The 19,136-nt window shown below is 40.0% G+C and overlaps 1 protein-coding gene across 1 annotated transcript; it reads left to right on the top strand.

Annotated features, from left to right (window-relative positions):
- The first annotated feature begins 149 nt into the window (after positions 1–149).
- plac8l1 (PLAC8 like 1) lies at positions 150–9,974 on the top strand. The gene is made up of 5 exons (XM_036588941.1): positions 150–232; positions 701–806; positions 980–1,202; positions 4,883–5,019; positions 8,328–9,974. Exons 1-5 carry the CDS (start codon positions 150–152, stop codon positions 8,457–8,459), a joined length of 681 nt encoding a protein of 226 aa, XP_036444834.1. The 3' UTR covers positions 8,460–9,974.
- The last annotated feature ends 9,162 nt before the right edge of the window (positions 9,975–19,136 follow it).

Here is a 19,136-nt window from a genome sequence, read left to right as displayed (position 1 = left end):
ATTAGTGAACCTCTATGGGATATCCCAGTGAGTTGTTGCTTGTTTTCTTGTGAGCGAACCCGCAGCAGATTCAGAGGCAGAGCTTGAGGTAGCACGGTAAAAAGGGATGTGATCGGTTTAATGTGCATTTGGGCGTGCAGGAGCAGGAAATGAGGCGAGACGTCAACCTCAAGAGGACATGCACTTCTGCCTCATCTGAGTGTTTACTGAAGGAGCTTTTTACCAAGGAGCTGTAGCTTCAGACATAGGAGGTACAGTAGTAAATCCATTGTGGGGTGTATATTGTGTGGCACTGGTGGTATATTTTGTTTTCTTTTTCTTTTCTCTCCTCTCTCTTCTTGTGTTGTATGAATGAGGGTTGCTCAGTAGGCCAGTTATGTAAGTCTGGGAGGCCCACTGTGTGCTGTTTTGTGCTGAATGCCAATTTATTGTGCTACTTATTGTGTTGAGGTGGATGTTTATTTGGGCAAGTCGGCTGTGTGTTCTGCTGTTTTTGTGCATCTTAATTGGCTTTGGAATTGTGATTTGAATGTCTCGTGTCTACAGTAGGTGTACCACTTCTCCATTGTGTATTTCTCCGCTCTAATTTGAGTGTGCTTGCGCCTATGTGGCTGTGTATTAGCTACTCGGAGGAGACTGGTCTCTTATCAGTCCAGAGCAGCTGGCTGGTTTAGCTCCTCGGCCAGGCAGCTATCTGAAGGAGCACACCCCTGTCACTATGGGAAAGCTCACCCTTGTCTTCTCCCTCAGCCCCCTGTCAGCCTGAGGAATTTGTTACGCGCCGACGCCCCAACACCCACCACCATGTAAGTGTTCGCCCCCTATCAGGAGCCATCACTCGTGTGGAGGGTAACGTTGTCAAAACACTGTCAAAACATTCAGGTCAGGTGTATGTTCTTGTACTGGGCTGCTACCGTTCGCTCATTGAAAGCACATTGCCTGTGACACCAAGCTGTGCCTCTGTGGTTTTGCCATGCAGCAGCTACCTCTTCTGTCGTCTGAGCACAACAAGGAAGACTCAGGTGGACGTGGAACTGGAGACCGTGGAGCAGGAAGCTGGTCACCACACAGTGACAGGATGGAACTTCCTGTGCTTACTCAGCCAGGCCTCGGAGTGACCACCACAACGGTGACCACCATCACACAAACAGGAGGAGACTGGAGCACAGGGCTTTTTGAAGTGTGCAGCGACAGCAGCACATGTAAGATGTGTTCAAAAGTAGGTTTCTCTTTGTGAAAAGAGGTTTATGGTAAACGGATACATGACAGTCTAAATGTAGTACTAGCATTTTCCGCCTGAAAGAGTGGACTTACTTTTGTGAAACTGACCTGTAATCTGTGACCTGTAAAGGTTTAGACATAGTAGTAGTTTAAACAAAAAAGGCAATGGCCACCATGTACCATTATGCAGATATCAAGCTAATTAGTGCTTTTTACCTTCCATTCATTGTTAGAAATGTTGCATGTTTTATTCCTTTAAAGTGGTGTTAGATTGTATATATCAGGCTAATTGAATACTCATTTCTTTTTGAGGTTTTGTAAAAAGAAATATCATGAAGTATATTGACCAGAATTTTCATATTTTCCCAAGTTTGATCAGGGAACCAAAATGCACAATGATATTTGCATCAGGTATAAAGGAGTTAATGTGGACTAGAAAGGGATTCAATTTCCACAATACAAAAAGTCCTCAAAAAACTGATTCATAACATGTTTCTCAGTAAAGTGCTTTCATGTAAAATTAAACAGCAGTTAAACGAGGTAAAGTTGTGAGCGAGAATTTGTGATCTTTTGGGAATTATCTGGATTTCCTTAAATATCTTTTTCATACAAGTGATAATAAAGCATTTATTAACCTACATGCTATCTTTAATTAGTAAATGATTTGAAGAGACTTTCCACCAATTTCTCTAAAATAGGCTGAAGTTGTTAAGATGTAAATCAACACATTCAGGGCTGGGTTTCACCAATGCACAAAGATGATTCCTAAATGGTGCAGCGAGCATCACAGTGAACCCTCTCTCTACCAGTTAAGTGATCTTAACACTTGCTGCAAGATGCTTTTGGGAAACCAGGCCCAGAGTGGTTTGATGTGAAATACTTTGATGGTTTGATTGAGAATTGTGCACAGTTGCTCTGATAGGAAGCAGATGTCTGAAGTGTTGAATGCTTCTAAACACTACATCACAAAAAGCTTGAACAGAAATGGTTACAAATACATTTACCGACCATAACTAAGGTGATTATCATAAGGTGACACTTTTCCACTTTCCCTCAATCCATTTTAGATGAGCTTGGGCCCAGAGAAAGTGCCAGCGTTTCTGGATTCTGTTTCTATATTGTTTCTTCTTTGCGTTTTAGAGTTTTCACTTGCATTTGTAGATGCAGCGATAAACTGTTTTTATAACCAGTATTTTTAAGAAGTGTTTCTGAGCCTGTACAGTGATTTCTACTACAGAATCATATCTGTTTTTAATGCAGTGCCACCTGAGGGCCCAAAGATCACGCCAGCAAATACTCGTTTTCAGCCTTGTCCCTTGTATACAGAGATTTCTCCAGATTCTCTGAGTCTTTTAATGATATTATGTACTATAGATGATGAAAAGCAAAAGCTCTTTGCTATTTTACGTTGAGAAACATTTGTTGAATTGTTGCACTATTTGCCTGCGTTTCACAGAGTGGTGAACCCCTCCTCATCTTTACTTCTGAAAGACTCAGCCTCTCTGGGATGCTCTTTTTATACCCAATCATGTTACTGAAATGTTGCCAATTAACCACCAGGTGTTTTTTTAGCATTACACAACTTTACCAGCCTTTTGTTTCCCCCGTCCCAACTTTTTTGGAATATGTAGTTGGCATCAAATTCAAAATGGTCATATATTTTTCAAAAATCAATAACGTTTCTCAGTTTCAACACTTGATATGTTGTCTTTGTACTATTTTCAATGACACATAGGGTTTAATAGCATTTTGTTTTTATTTACATTTTGCTCAGTGTCCCAACCTTTTTGGAAATGGGGTTGTAAAATGGCTGTATTTGTGTTGTACACATGACAATCCAATTGTAAAGAAATCTAAGTGGGTGATTTTCTGTTCAATACGCAATTTCACATAAACACCTCAGTGATTGAATATTGCTAAAGTTGGGAGAAAATCATTAGAATTTCCCCTCAAACAGTCAATGCTGTTATTGTGAATTTATATTGGTGGTATTGGTATTTTGTGTGTTGGTGGGTTTGTGCAGTTCAGTGAGATTTAGCTCAGGACTCTCACTTGTCCATTCTAAAATACTTAATTTCTTATGCTGGTCTCTGAACGACTCTATTGTATGTATGTTTCTTACAGCTTCTTACATTTAATTTTGTGTTTCATTTTGAAGCTGTTTTACATTGTATTGTAACATTTCCTGAAATCACTTATTGGAATTCTCCTTCTTCATAGTAGAGATGAGGTTTCGATGTTTGTATGCAGTGTTTTTGCAAAATGTCCAAATATGACCATAGTATTTTGTCACTTTACTGATGTTGAACTGCAACAGAATTACACTGTTTTGCTACACATTCATTCTGTTTTGTTCAAGAAGACTCATGATCATATTTTACTTTATCAGGTGCAAGAGATACTTGGCTGTGACCACAGGACAGTGGTATTCAACCCCAGTTTTGGAGAGATAGTGTCCAGCAGTTTGGTAATTCCCTACCTAAACACACCCACAACCTGGCAATAAAAGGACAAGTTGAATCAGGTTCCTACTCTGGAAAATACCAAACTGTGCTGGACACCAGCCCTTCAGGACTGGAGCTGAATATCCATGCCACAGTCTTCTTTATCAAACTGTTTGAGTGTGAAGAATGTCCGTTCACCGGTCTTTGTGGAATGTACACTCCTAGGGAGAGCATGATGAATTTCTAACATATGTAAACTCTGCCTGACTGTTGACTGACGAAAGATGCCAGTAGAAATTTCTGGTCTTGAGATTCCACAACTTTTCATCTGAAATTCTATAAAAACTATTTTGTTTGAGCCCTATTGAAATCTTGAACTTATGTTTGATGTTATAATGATACCCAACCCAAAGGTCTTTCACTCACAGCAGTGTCAAACCCAGACAGAACCCAACCGTGGGTCATTCAATTAGAATAGTGTTTCCCAACCATGGTCGAGGAGGCACACTGCCTGCAAATTTTAGTGCTTTCCATGCTTTAACACAGCCACTTCAACATAGTAAGGGGTTGTTAATGAGCTTAATGAGTCATTGGATCAGGTGTGTTGGGAGCAGAAATAACATTAAAATGTGCAGGGCAATGCACATCACGGACCAGAGGTTTAGGAAACACTGTCTTAGAGGGTGGGGCACTTGACCATCAATGATCTTGACTTTTTAAACCAGGGGTGTCCACCATAATCCTCAAAGGGCCGATGTGGCTGCAGGTTTGCATTCAAAACAAGCAGAAAAAAAAAACAAGCGCCCCTGGGAATAAGACTGGACATGCGTGGTTTAAACCACCCACTCAGTAACCCAATAAAAAATGATGTGTTACAGAACAGTCTTAATTTGATCTGAGTCATAATAATAAATAAAGTCTGAAGAGCCATTTATGTAGAAATCTAGATAATTCCAGAATGCTCACAAACTTTTTCTCAAAAGTGACATTTTTATAAGGTATTTTAAACATATTAGACCCCTGACTGCCCCTGTGGCAATTACTTTATTGGATGTTTGGGACGCTCGAGTTATGATTTTAACCTTTAAGTAGCATCATGATAATTGGAGCTACAGCTGCTTCTACTTCACAACTGTAGTATCAGTATGAAAACGTTAATGAAGAATAATTCCATTCTCTTTCTTGACTTTGTTCTTCTCTACTTTTCTCTCCAATAGGCTTGGTGGGTACATTTGTGCCCTGCTGTTTGGATATGAGTTTGGCTCATCAGTTTGGAGAGTGCCTGTGTCTGCCTCTGCTACCTGGCTCCACCTTTGCTATGCGGGTTGGCATCAGGGAGCGTTTTAAAATCAGGGTGGGTGAAAAATGCTAAATTAAAAATGTTAGAAATGAGTAATAGCGTGACAAATCAATGCCGGACTGAATTTAATCAAAAGCCTGGCCATGGTATTCTGAACTTTGAAAATATCGCAGATACGTTTAGCAAATCATGATGCAGGTTAGACATTTATGCAAATTCAGTGATGCATCTAGCCAAAAATTAAGGTTTTCAGAGCAGTGGACGAATGGATTTAGTCATGGAGTTAGTGAGGTTTTCTCTGGCCTTTAGCTTGCAGAATCACAACCTTCACATCATGTAGATTTCTGCCATAACATGTGACGCTCTTTTTACTAACTTGTAAGATCTTCCAGTTTGTTTTGTAACAACCTTTAACATCATGATGTAATATAAAAACTTCAATCTTATCAGAAAAAGGGCTTTGTAAACAGTATTGCTGTGATACACCAGTCAAACCTTATGGATGATGTTTTTCGACCAAAAACAGCTACATGAAAGCTTCGTTTGATCTTCACTGAATTTACATATAAATGTGCTTAGGGTGCCTTTTGGACTCACTCTTGCAAATAGGTGACAGTTAAACAGAAAACAAGACAAAATAAAAACAAAAATATACTATATCCAAAAACATCCTTGAAATAAACCTGATAGGTAGCCTGTAGTCTTATTTACACTTCAAAATTTAGATGTTCCTCACATGCGTGTTTACAAGCCGTATCTGTATCAGAATGTGTTCGTGTATACACTGTCCTACACTCTTAAAAAAGATGGTTCTTTAGTAAAGAAAATGTCCTACATAGAACCATGAACTCAAGAACCCTTTGCATGATTAAAGGGTTCTTTGCATTATAAAAGGGTTCCTCAGATTGATGGAGAATATGCTGTGGATGGTTCTATATAGAGCCTTTTTGAAAAGGGTTCTATAAGGACTAAAAAGCGTTCTTATATCGTTTCGATGTCAAGCTTGTAACAATAGAAGAGTCCTTTTTGGTGCTATATAGAACCCTTTTCAAAAAGGTTCTATATAGAACCATCTACAGCATATTCTCTATGAATGTGAAGAACCCTTTATTCATGCAAATGGTTCTTTGAGCGTTCATGGTTTTATATAGGACCATTTTCTTTACTAAAGAACCCTTCAAGAACCAATAAGTATGTATGATGGAAAATGTGCTTTAATGTGCTATAGATGGTCCTATATGGAACCTTTTTGAAAAGCGTTCTTAAATTGTTTCGATGTCAAGCTTGTAACAATAGAAGAGCCCTTTTTGGTGATATATAGAACCCTTTTCAAAAAGGTTCTATATAGAACCATCTACAGCATATTCTCTATCAATCTGAAGAACCCTTTAATGGTGCTAAGAACCCTTTATTTATGCAGTGTTCTTTGAATGTTCATGGTTTTATATAGGACCATTTCCTTTAATAAAGATCTCTAGAAGAAGCATAATTTTTAAGTATGTATGATGGAAAATGTGCATGAATGTGCTATAGATGGTTCTATATAAAACATTTTTGAAAAGGGTTCTGCTATTGTTACAAACTTGACATCATAACAGTAGAAGAACCTTTTTGGGTGCAATATAGAACCATCTACAGCACATTCTCCATCAATCTGAAGAACACTTTCATGATGCAAAGAACACTTTAGAAGGGTTCTTTTGGTGTACATGGTTCTAAAGAACCGTCGAAGAACCATCATTTTTCAAGAGTGTACAGGATGCACACAGCTCTTCTAATTAGTGAAATCAGCTAGTTTAAGGTGCACCCATTACTGACGCAGGTGTTCCTCTGCACACACAGCTTGTGTAATCTCCATAGAAAAGCACTGCCAATGAAATGGGACGCTGCGGAGCAGCCACACATGAGCCTAATGTCACCATGCCCAATGCCAAGCATCGGATAGAGGACTATAAAGACCCCCAGCATTGGGCTGTAGAGCAGTGGAGCTGTGTTCTCTGGAGTGATAGAGCTGCATTTAGTAGCTTTGGGATGAGTTGGAGCGATTTTGTGATCCAGAACTAATCATTCAACATCAGTATATGATTTCTCTAACGCTCTCGTGCCTGAATGCAATCAAATCCTCACAGCAATGTTCCAACATCTAGTAGGCTGTTACTACAGCCAAAGGGGAGACAAACTCTCTATTAATGCCCTGGATTTTAGAAGAAACGTTGGATGATGTTCTCCCTTCTCCATCTGCTCAGCTAAGAAAACATGTCGGAATCTGGTTAGTGACCTATTCCGGCAGGTTCTAGTACTGTGGAGAAAAAAACACGCTGGGCTGCTAAAAAATATAATGACAAAAAACTTATTAAAAGAGGAATCAGCAATGGAGGCACTTTTCAAACATGCAGTTATTAAGTTTGAAGGGGGTAAATTTGCTTTATCGGGGGGCAGGGGGGGAGAGCAGTATTGTAGCCTTCTCTTAATTCTTATATCTTTTAGCTAGGTTCCTGAAAGCAAGCAACCCACCCTGAGATAAATTAGCTGATAGCTATGGTATTCACTGTTATTAACGTCTTGTGAAACTGTTGTTTTAGCTAAGTCCACACTCATTGTGCTCTGCCGATGTAGGCTATATGGAGTATTTTGATCTCCTCTCAAGGAACATTAGCATAATGCCATACTTTTACCATCTATATCTTAATAACAAGGTCAGGCAGTTCCCCTAATAGACAGTCGACCTCATCGAAAGTGAAGTCATGACAGTGCTTGTTAATGAACTCAATACTGGGCACTGTTGATTCTGTGGGCATTGTGCTGATGGGTGGGGAATGGTAGGTGGCTCCAGGGAGTGAGAAAAAAATCATGTTCTTGTAGTTCACCCATTTAACCATTAGAGGTTCATGTATCTTAAATTTTAAAACATGCAACTGCTAAAAGTGAAATCGTACTTAAAGTGGAAAGTCCCTGTTTTATTTACAGGAATCAAATTATACAAACGAAGTCTACTAATTAGAATTCCTCTGTCCTTCGAGGCACTTTTAACGTATCTTATCCATAATGGCTTCTTTAAATTAGACAAGGAGACGTTTGCAAACATTGCATTAAATGCTTGGACCCCTATGGTTGCTGCTTGCAATGGTGGTGCTATTGGTATTGAATGTATGGATTGTTGATTCTAGTATCAGCTACTGAAACTACTAGCAGACAAACATCACTGAAAATAAGTGGTGAGTATTGAATCACCCCTGCATACACTAAACTCAGAAGGAGATGATGGTCTGTGGTATTAATTTTTAGCCATGATCTGAAATACCTTGAATAACCTCCACTTCTCTCTTTGTGTGTGCATCTGTCTGTACCATCTGTGTCTGTAGGGCAATGTGTGTGAGGACTGGGCTACAGTATGCTTCTGCTACCCTTTGGCTCTTTGTCAGATGAGCCGGGAGATGAAGAGGAGGCTGAAGAGTCAGATTTACTCTGTTTCTACTGCACTGGAGTGCTCCTGAGAGAGAGAGAGAGAGAGAGAGAGAGAGTGAGAGAGAGAGCAAAAGAGAAAATGTGTGAGAGAGATGGGGATGTATATATGAAACTCTTAATAACAGAGAGGGTTTTATTAAGAGACCTGTCATTACTTCCTGGTTAAAGACCGATGTCTCTGGCATTTCAAAAGTATGTATAGATTGATGGATGGATGGATGGATGGATGGATGGATGGATGGATGGATGGATGGATGGATGGTTGGATGGATGAATGGATGGATGGTTGGATGGATGGGTAACAGGGGATTTGTTTATATATGCTTAATGTAGATGTATCGTCAGAATGCCTTCCCTTGTTCTATGTTTTGGTAGGTTATTTTATTGCACATTTTAATTTTGTTGAATATGTTTTCTTTCTTTTTAAGGAGCACGTCAGGTTACTGATGCAATACAAATGCATATTTCTAAAATTAGTTTGTGAAATAAAACCATTTGTGTAACTTGATGCATTATTAATTATTATTTATTTGCAATTTTCTGTTTGCACCTAGACCGGCAATGACAGGAAATACAGTTTTGAGGAAGCTGAGAATCCTTTGCAGTTATTTTAGCATGAAATGCTCCTAAAATTTTATCTTTCTCTAGACAGTTATATATAATCTTGTTTTGCTCACAATTTTACATTACCTTGTCATTATTTATTTACTGTTAAACAATCAAGGTGGTATATAGGTAATGTATGTTAACCCTTTTGGATAATGATAATGTTCTAATCGTAGGGCTGGTCAAACCTAAGTTCTACTGAGGTCCAGTATGATCAATGACTTGGGCTTCCACTAGCTCACAGTCAGGCAAAGTAGTTTACAAATGGAAGAAACACAGCTAATTGCATTTCATCCTGCAAAGGGGATATTGTAGAATCAATGGAAAAGTAACAAAGACCCCCAGGGTGACAGCTAAGGATCAAGACAGGCTTGTACTAAAACATACGGTAATCAAATCTGAATAAGAATGTTCCTAGAGGGTAACTATGGAGGAAACAAGTTGCCCATTGGAAGTTTGCTAAAGACCACATGGATATAACACAAACCTCCTGGAACATTGGGCCTCATTCACCAACTGTTCTAAAGAATATTCTCCTTAAATCCCACAGTTTTCACAAAGATTCTGACATTCACCAGTGTTTTCTTATTTGGGATTTGTTCTCAGGTAAGAACAGCATCTACACAGACTCAAGAGCACAAAAGTGCAAACAATACTGTGATTTAAGAACACATCATGAAGAAAAAACTCGATATTCATAAATGAGGCCCAATGTTCTTGGACATACACCGCCAGTCATAAGTTTGGACACTTTATTGTATGTATTCCAATTCTCTGGAATGTCTTTTGGTCTAAGGGCTTGTGCTTAAATGTTTCAGAGTTGAATATGAATATTCAAATAGTTCGATCTCTGGTGATGCTACAGGCATCTATGGCCAGGAGTCCAAAAGAGCACAGCTGGCCTTGCTCTCTCTGGATGGATAGAATGGTCCTCCCTCTCCCCCCATCAATCAGCGCAATGCTAGTCAGCGCAGGTGTGTGTTAGCTGGCATAACAGAACTGGCGGTTAGCGATACCCTCCAAGCTGTCCAAGGACGTTGCATTAGTGGCAGTTTGAAAAGATGCAGTGGTGCTTCACAAGACTCAGAGGAAGCTTGTGTTAACCTTCACCCTCCTAGCGCTGGTGGGGTCAGGTAATTGGGGGAGACTTAGCTAGTGGGTGGAATTGGACATTACCAAAGTGGGAAAAAATCCAAATTAACACCTATATATATATTTGTATCCAAAAACAAACAAACAAAGTTTTAATTGAGGACTTTATTGCACCCATTTCTCATCTATGATTGTCGTATGTTTTTCTCGTTAAAAGTTAATTAGTGGAAATGTCTGTCCTTTCAGCCAGTCAGGGGTGTTATGATAAGGGAGGACACAGTCTAAATAGACTTATTTGATAGAAGACTAATATTTCAGATTCTAGCAATTCCATACAAAGTGTCAGATAGAAGCTTTGATGTATTTGTTATTCTAAAGTGTGATAAATTGAAAAATAAACTGCAATAGGTGTGTCCAAACTTTTGATTGATAGTATATGACATAGAAGGTGAACTTTTTGGTAACTATACAATGCACTATGTTTGGATAAAACAAAACATTACCTACCAACACCAAGTCCTATTGTACTGTGAACTGTGAAACACAGTGTGTCCAATAGAAGAAAGTCCATATTTTGAGAGTCCTGTTCTGCACAGCAAGCTGCTCAAGAAGTCCTTCCAAAAATATACATGAATTAAAGTTGTTTTTTTTTAAATAGAGAACTGGGCCTCAATACCTCCAAACCACTGTACAGCTGTTGGCGAAAATGAGGCTCAACATACATTTTTTTTTCATCAATGGCCTGTTTAACACATTTCTTTTAAATATAAAAGGTGTAAATTATGGCACTATAAAATGTTGTGTGTAAATTAAGACTTCCTGTATTTATTGTTCTACCATTCCAAATCATTTTGCTGTATCCAAGTACTGTTCTTCATATTTAAGCCACTGACTGAAGCAGTGAGAACCTGTAAGTAGATTTTACACACATAGGCAGACCAAACATCTCACTCCCTTTTTCTACTAAAGCCTTATCTGTGCATATTCCAGTGGAGGGCACTGTTGCCACACTCACTCACACACACACACACACACACCTTCCCTCCTTTCCTCTGTGGGCCACAAAAATGTATGTACGCTGTAGTAGGTACAGCTGAGGGCTTTCTCTCTGCCTCCTGGGCAGGGAGACCACAAGAGCCTTTGGTGCTGTTGATTCAAGCCTAGAGAGGAATGGAAAAGGGGAGGAATACAGAAGAAAAACAACAGCAGGCTCAACTCCCTCTTGTTCCACTTCCGTATTCCACGGAAGCAGTTTGCAACTCCTAGCTGAATGTCAAATTTGTATCAAGGCCTATACATTTCAGTTTGTGTCTTCCATGGGGTGGGCGGCCATGCTGAAACACAAACTGAGCCAACAGAGCAAAGAGAAAAAACGGAGAAGTGCAATGTTATTTTGCAACCGTGGCACTTTTTTTTACCCCTCAACTGTGTCTTCACTTTCCTTTCCATGTCCCTTGTTGGGGAGATTTTGTGTCCGTGACGTGCATATGCGTGTGAATGAGAGAGAGACAGAGAGTGTTTGGTGGAGTGGCATCCCCTTGGTGAATGTTCCATCCAGGGCAACCGCAAGGCCACCTGGGGGTTGGTGTAGCGTGCTGTTTCTCGGAGCGAGGGCCAATCAGATGTTCCATGACCAAGCAGACAGCTTTATAGCGAGGAGGGGGGAAAAATCTTCTGTAGCTGGAAGACAAACACTTGTTTGGACTGGATTTAGCCAACAGACCCAAAAGGCAGGCTGTTTTTTTGCTCTTCGAGTAGCAAACCGGGAACAAATAGCCATGCTGCCAAAAGGAGGGGTTTGCTTCTCAGCTTGGTCATGCCTTTAGCCTGAAACACACTGTTGGGTTGATATACAGGGAGTTCAGAAGTGGTTTTGTATAGTTTAGATTGATATTCTTCAGGGACTGAGGTCTATCACCTCTACTGGCCTCAAGTTATGTAGTGAGGAATAGGGAAAAACTGGCATGAAGCAAGGTCAAGTCTCTTGTTCCATATCCAGAAGTATATAACTCATAGTGAATTGACCTGTGCAAGCTCTGCCCACAAATGCGTGTTTTCACAGCAACTAGGCAAGGTTGGACAAAGTTTACAGAACGCTGGCAGAAATCCCATTCAACCCAAATGAGAACTGTAGCGCATTACATTTAGAGTGCATTATTTGCTTCAAATAAGTTTCATTTTGTATGCGTGTAAAAGATATCACTGTTAAGCAACGGCATTGTGAAGAACTTTGGGCCCCCTGAAAGAATACTGCTCTTATGTATATATATATATACACAAATATGTTTTTATTATTTATTTAATAATAAATAAATAAATAGAAATATAATCTACGCTCATTGTCCATTTTATCAGCTCCACTTACTATATAGGTGCACTTTGTAGTTCTACAGTTACAGACTGTAGTCCATCTGTTTCTCTGCATACTTTGTTAGCCCCCTTTTACCCTGTTCTTCAGTGGTCAGGAACCTCATGGACCCTCACAGAGCAGGTACTATTTGGGCAGTAGATCATTCTCAGCACTGCAGTAACACTGATATCCAGCCAACAGCGTCCTGTGGGCAGCGTCTTGTGACCACTGATGAAGGACTAGAGGATGACCAACACAAACTGTGCAGCAGCAGATGAGCTATCGTCCCTGACTTTATATCTACAAGGTGGACCAACAAGGTAGGAGTGTCTAATAGAGTGGACAGTGAGCACTGCTGTGTCTGATCCACTCGTACCAGCGCAACACACACTAACACACCACCACCACGTCAGTGTTACTGCAGTGCTGAGAATGAAGGGAGAATATTTTTAACTGCATTAATGAATATTGCATGATTTTGGGTTTGTTCTTGAAACTGAAATATTAACATTGTTATTTTATTTGTAGATACATTAAAGGGAAATTATTATGATGCATAATTAGATCTAGATTTAAACATTCAGTGTCATGGAGAGTGGTTTGATGTGAAATGCTCTGTTCTTTCTTCTTACCAAATCAGATTCTCTTTACAGTGGTGGTGATAGGAACCAGGGGTCACAATGTCTACAACACAAATAGAGCCATTTTATTCACTATCCAAAACCACCATTGAACCACGTGTCTTCTGAGTTTTAAATGTAAAGTTGGTCATGGATATATCTTGATAAATCTGAAAAATTAAGTTTTCTTTTGGTTCTATTTTGCCTTACAACACCCTGTAAAGCAAATGTACCTCTCCAACATTAATGGATAAAAATTTTATTTTAAGCCAAAACCTTCTCTCAAAAAGAGCATAAACAATGCCTCATAAGAACATAAAACAACGATTTCATGTAATAACTTTCTGTGAGGGAACATTTAGAGGCATTAAACCCTCAGATGTCTGGTTCCTATCACCACCTCTGGGAAAAATTCTGTCTCTGTAAGTACCTCTAGAACATAAAACCAGTCTGAGGATAACACAGAAACTGAATTTTTAACTGATAATATCTTGAAATATCAAAACACTCAAAACGTGAGACCCTCCTTGACACTGCATTACATTTAGAAATACATCTTGGTGTGGAAGGAAATGCAATTTGTGATTCACATTTTAAATTAAATTCGTACTGGAATTTTCTTTACAGTGGCAACCCCCAGAACCATCACTTTCACCTGACTTGCAACGGCCTGGCTGGTAGGACAGGTTGCTGTTGTACTATTTTTGTTGTTAAATCCAGGTTTTTAGGGGCAAATATCTGATTGCTGATGTGCTGGTAGCTAGAACTATCCATATATTTAAGGTATATAGGGGTACCGGGATGCATAACCAGGAATGGCATCTCGTCCTATAAATCAGAATTAATTATATATAGTCCTATAAATCATTCTACTGATACTGTGGTCCAACATTTACAGTGAAATAAGCATTGGTAGGACCACTGTTCCACAGAAGACCACTGCGGAAGTGGACTTTGAAGTTGTGTATCGTCCCAACACCTTTGATGCTTTGTCCCTCTGTACTGTAGCAGGTTTGTTAGCACTGTGCGCAAACCTACTTGGTTGCGCGTTGTGCCTTTTATCTTTCTCCACGGGCTTCCAAGGTCCTGCATTGATTGATGCTGCAATCCTTTCATCCTCCGCAGTTGATTCATGGCTGGGCGGTAGCTGTAATCTGGGTGGTTCTGGCCATTCAGTGAAGAATAGGTCACAGGAGAGACACTGGCCCCTTCCTGGTGACTAGTGCAGATCTAGCACTAATGATTTGTCGTTATGAGGAAACTGCAGCAATTCATATGGCCATGCTCAACTGTCTGAAGCAGAATCATAGCCTAAGAAGAGTTTACTGTGGAGAAGCTCCATTCAGATTGCTCCTAATAAAGTTTCAGTGGGTCATGACACTGTTTTAGCAGTCACCTTCAAAGAAACTGACCCCCCTACTTTCACTGAAACTGTGCTTACCATTTGAAAAATATCTTCATTTATTACCAAGAGCATCTTTGTTCTGATGACAACATCATGCTTGGTGACCTTCTTTGGCAGGTTATATTTTAGGTCTAGGCAACAAGGTCGTCAAAAATAGAACACTGACAACAGACCACCCAAGGGGATTAATGACACAACAGTGATAGGACGTAATGGATCAAGAACAGCCACAAAGGCACACACTCTCACGAGGAACTGGAGATGTGCCAGGATTCTCACCAAGCATCTAAAATCACCAGTACCATTCAGAATGTTCATAGCTGGTTATAGAGCAAAAGAGAGACAGAAAGAGTGTCGATTTTACATGACTGCCTTTGAAAATATGTTACTTGAGTACTTTCATCCATTCAATGTTCTGACAGGACCGAATGCCAAGACTTTTCAGATGGACAGATGGAGTACCATTCGGCATAAAGGCGTATAAAAGTTGTTGCAGCTATTCTGGACTTTACTGGCCTACAAGCAGAGCAGGGTTGGCTTGAATTCCTGGTTACTTATCTATGAGTAATGATTTGCAGTCTTTTTTACTAGATGTTAAAGTTTTATTTCAAGATTATTCTCATTATTCACAGACAATTGCATTGTCCAGCATGTCAGAACTGTGTGATATCAACCTCTTAAAATGAGACAGGCTTTAAGATTGAGAAAAATCTTTGTCCAGAAAACCACTCCATTATGTTTTTGGCTTAATTGACTTCAGTGTCATGGAGGACACACTAATTTCTGGCAGCAGAGACTTGTGCATTTCTGAAAGGACTACTAAAATACAACTGGAGGTCTGTATATCTGTTGTATCTACCAGTTCATGACAGATAGGATTTCTAAATCCAATACAATATTGCTGCATATCATCGCTGTTCAAAGAGAAAAGTTTCTACATCATTTGAGCTCAGCAGCTGTTCTGTTCATTGTGTAAAGAAATTTGTAATGATTGGATAGAAGCGAAATTCTCCAAAATCTCCTGGAATAAAACCTCTTTGCATTTACTTTCATTCAAAGTACAGAACGTTTCTGCCTTCTCCTGTAAAGTTATTCTGTTTTTCTTTGTACAGCACCATATGCTATGATAGTTTGGATTTTTGTGTTATAAACCACACTAATTAATATGTACATAAACTCACTGGCTACTTTATAAGAAACAACTACCTTGTACTTCCACCTTACTGGACACTTTATTACAAACATCTACCTTCTACTTTGACTCACTGGCCCCTTTTTTAAAAACACCTGGCCGGCTAGAGGATATATATAGACAGAAGTATTGGGACACAACTCTTAATTATTGAGATCAGTTTCGGCCACACCCCTTGCTAAAAGGTGGATAACATTAAACACATAGCCTTGCAATCTCGATAGACAAACACTGGTAGTAGAATGGGTCGTACTGATCAGCTCAGCGACTTTAAACATAGCACTGTCATAGGATGCCACCTCTGCCACAAGTCAGTTTGTGAAATTTGTTCTGCTAGATCTGCCTCAGTCAACTGTAAGTGCTATTATTGTGAAATGGAGGCTTTTGGGAGCAACAACAGCTCAGCCACAAAGCAGTGGACCAGGCAAACTTACAGAGTGGGGCCACTGAGTGCTGAAGTGCACAATGCCTAGAATCACTCACTAAAGAGTTCCAAATTGTCTCTTGAAGCAACATCAGCAAAAGAACTGCACGTTGGGAGCCTCACGAAATGGGTTCCATGACCGAGCAGCTACATACAAGCCTAAGATCAAAATGCACAATGCCAAGCGTCGCATGGAGTGGTGTAAAGCACACCGCCACTGGACTCTGGAGCAGGGAAAACGTATTCTGTGGAGTGAGGAATCGCGCTTCTCTATTTGGCAGTCTGATGGACGAGTCTGGGTTTGGCGAATGCCAGGAGAACATTACCTGCCTGACTGCCTTGTGGCAAGTGTAAGGTTTGGTGGAGGAGGGATAATCCTATGGGGTTGTTTTTCAGTGGTTGGCCTAGGCCTTTAGTTCCAGTGAAGAGGAAATCTTGATGCTTCAGCAGACCAAGACATTTTGGACAGTTGTACACTTCTAACTTTGTGGGAACAGTTTGGGAAAGACCCTTTTCTGTTCCAGCATGACCCCTCTAGTCAGCCTTCGGTATTGTGCATGGTAACCTTAGGCTCCAGAGCATCCCATTCTGTTGTCAGCGCCTTTCTATTGAGTTTTTACAAGCTGTGTCAACAGCAGGTGCACTTTAAGGTAGTTGAATTAATTAATTAGAACAGATTACTTGATGCTTTTGGACATACAGTGCATGATATGCTATGCAGAGGGGAGTTGCTGAAGAATGAAAGAGAAGACTGAGGAGATGAGTGAGAGAACAAGCTGAGAGATACCATCGCTTTTATGCAGAATCAGCACAAACCTGATATTATTCCTGAAGCATTACTGTGGCTATGTAAACCCTCTCATATTGTAACTAATATCTACGTTTAACATGCTTGTGCAACTTTTGGCCAAGCCAGGGTAAATGCAGATCCTGAAAGAAGCAGGCCGCAGAAGTCTGCTGAATCTTGCGGGCAGCTTTATTTATTTATTTTTAATCCAGTGCAGTATTGATTTTCCACGTGCTTCCGCACAGCTGCTTTCATAAGCCATGTTTATTGTTGTCCTTTGGTGCAAGAAGTTCAAGAGCAGAGTAAACATGGGTATCCATAGCTTTCGGCAGGGTTTTTAACTGGGCCCTTGCTACGTTTTAGGTTTGTTCTTGGGTTGCATCAGAGCGACTGAAGAGAGCTGGGAAGAGAGATGAGAGCTGGAGACATTGCTGTTTTATGCATTCTGTATTTCAAGGCCACAACTCCACAAAAGGGTTGGCCTATACTGTTAGAATCAGAAGTAAAGAACTTGGGAAATCCAAAGTTTGAACCCCAAAGCTCTAAACCCATGGTAAATATGACTGGCAGGGGCAACAGGGGAAACATTCATTTTATCATATTCCTGTTAATTAGAAAGACTCAGTTGTCCTGAAAGCACACATTGTAATTTCAGTCTCTCATTACTTTTTCACAAGCTTGCAACTTTTTATTTCTCAATACAATAAAGTACACTGGAAACAAGGCCATTTCTGAACTTTTGGGGGCTCTAAGGGCATCCTACTTGGGGGGACTGCACAACACACCCAACCCAATCAAATTCTTCTGTGTGCCAGAATAGAGCAACAATAAATTCTTAATTAATTTTGTTGAAAACAATGTACAGAAATCTCCAGACACACTGCAATTATGTACAAATAAAATTAAATAAATAATTTCATAATAATATAAAAAAAAAAAACATGTGCCCACTGGCGGATTGAGGGGGCCTTAAGAGACTGCTTATACTGGTTATAGCCGGAAACAGCCCTGATTGAAAGCATTTTGGAAATTATCTTATTTATCTTGCAAATTGCTGCAAATCTGAAATGATAGCAGTTTGCTCTTAACATTATTTCTATTTGGAACATTCCTGCTTTAACAGCTATTTATCAGCATGACTGCCTTGTACAAATTAAATTACTCGCAGCACCTTTAAATGTGGTGCAATGTGCCAATTTTGTTGTTCTTTTCAGTGCTTTTCAAAGAAATATGTTTTTAAAAGAAACTACTGGAGGTCTGATTTTCTGACATATTAAAAATCTCCTATCTGAGATTTTGAACAGTTAGATAAACTGAAAGGAAAGTCCTCAGGTCTAGAACAGGGACCTAGATTTTGAACCACTATGTAGTTTGTGGACACCTGACCATCACACCTATATGAGCTTGTTGGACATCCCATTCCAAAACCATGGCCAATAATATGAAGCTGCCCCCCCCCCATAACAGCCTCTAGTCTTCTGGGAAGTCTTTCCACAAAACTAGAGGGTGTCTGTGGGGATTTGTTTACATTCACTTAGAGCATTTGCGAGGTCAGGCACTGATGTTGGATGATTCCAATTTATGCCAAAGGTGTTCACTTTGTTTGAGGTCAGGGCTCTGTGCGGTCCACAAAGTTCAAAATGTATAATTTAAAATATCTTTGTGTGCTGTAGCACTAATTTTACCCTTCACTGGAACTAAAGGACCTAGCCGAAAACCTGAAAAACAGCCCTAGACCATTATTCCTCTTCCACCGAACTTTACTGTTGGCACTATGCATTCTGGTGTTCTCCTGGCAGCCGCCAAACCCAGATTCATCTACCAGACTGCCAGATTCAGATTCAGATTCATCGATCCAGAGAACGTTTCCACTGCTCCAGAGTCAAGTATTGGCATGCTTTACACCACTCCAGCCATTGTGTGCCGTTGTGCTCTTAGGCTCGTGTGCTGCTTCCATGAAGCTCCTGATGCACAGTTCTTGTGCTGATGTTGCTTCCAGAGGCAGTTTGGAACTCTGTAGTGAGTGATGCAACAGATCTAGCAGAGCAGAAATTTCAGAGACTGGCTTGTGGCAAAGGTGGCATCCTACGACAGTGCCATGTTTAAAGTCACTGAGCTCTATATTATGACTCATACAGCCAGTGGTTTGTCTCTGGAGATTGCAAGGCTATGTGCTTGATTTTATACACCTGTTAGCAATGGATGTGGCTGAAACACCTGAACTCAATAA

This window comes from Colossoma macropomum, unplaced genomic scaffold, assembly GCF_904425465.1.
Source record: "Colossoma macropomum unplaced genomic scaffold, Colossoma_macropomum, whole genome shotgun sequence".
NCBI lineage: Eukaryota > Metazoa > Chordata > Actinopteri > Characiformes > Serrasalmidae > Colossoma > Colossoma macropomum.
This window is presented reverse-complemented; position numbering and strand designations above follow the sequence as displayed.

What these genes read in the sequence shown, in the direction of transcription:
- plac8l1 (XM_036588941.1), top strand. Translation starts at nt 150, where the DNA reads ATGAGGCGAGACGTCAACCTCAAGAGGACATGCACTTCTGCCTCATCT. An exon ending in GCCCCAACACCCACCACCAT is followed by an intron (nt 807 to 979) that starts GTAAGTGTTCGC and finishes TTTGCCATGCAG; the next exon opens with CAGCTACCTCTTCTGTCGTC. An exon ending in GGGAGCGTTTTAAAATCAGG is followed by an intron (nt 5,020 to 8,327) that starts GTGGGTGAAAAA and finishes CTGTGTCTGTAG; the next exon opens with GGCAATGTGTGTGAGGACTG.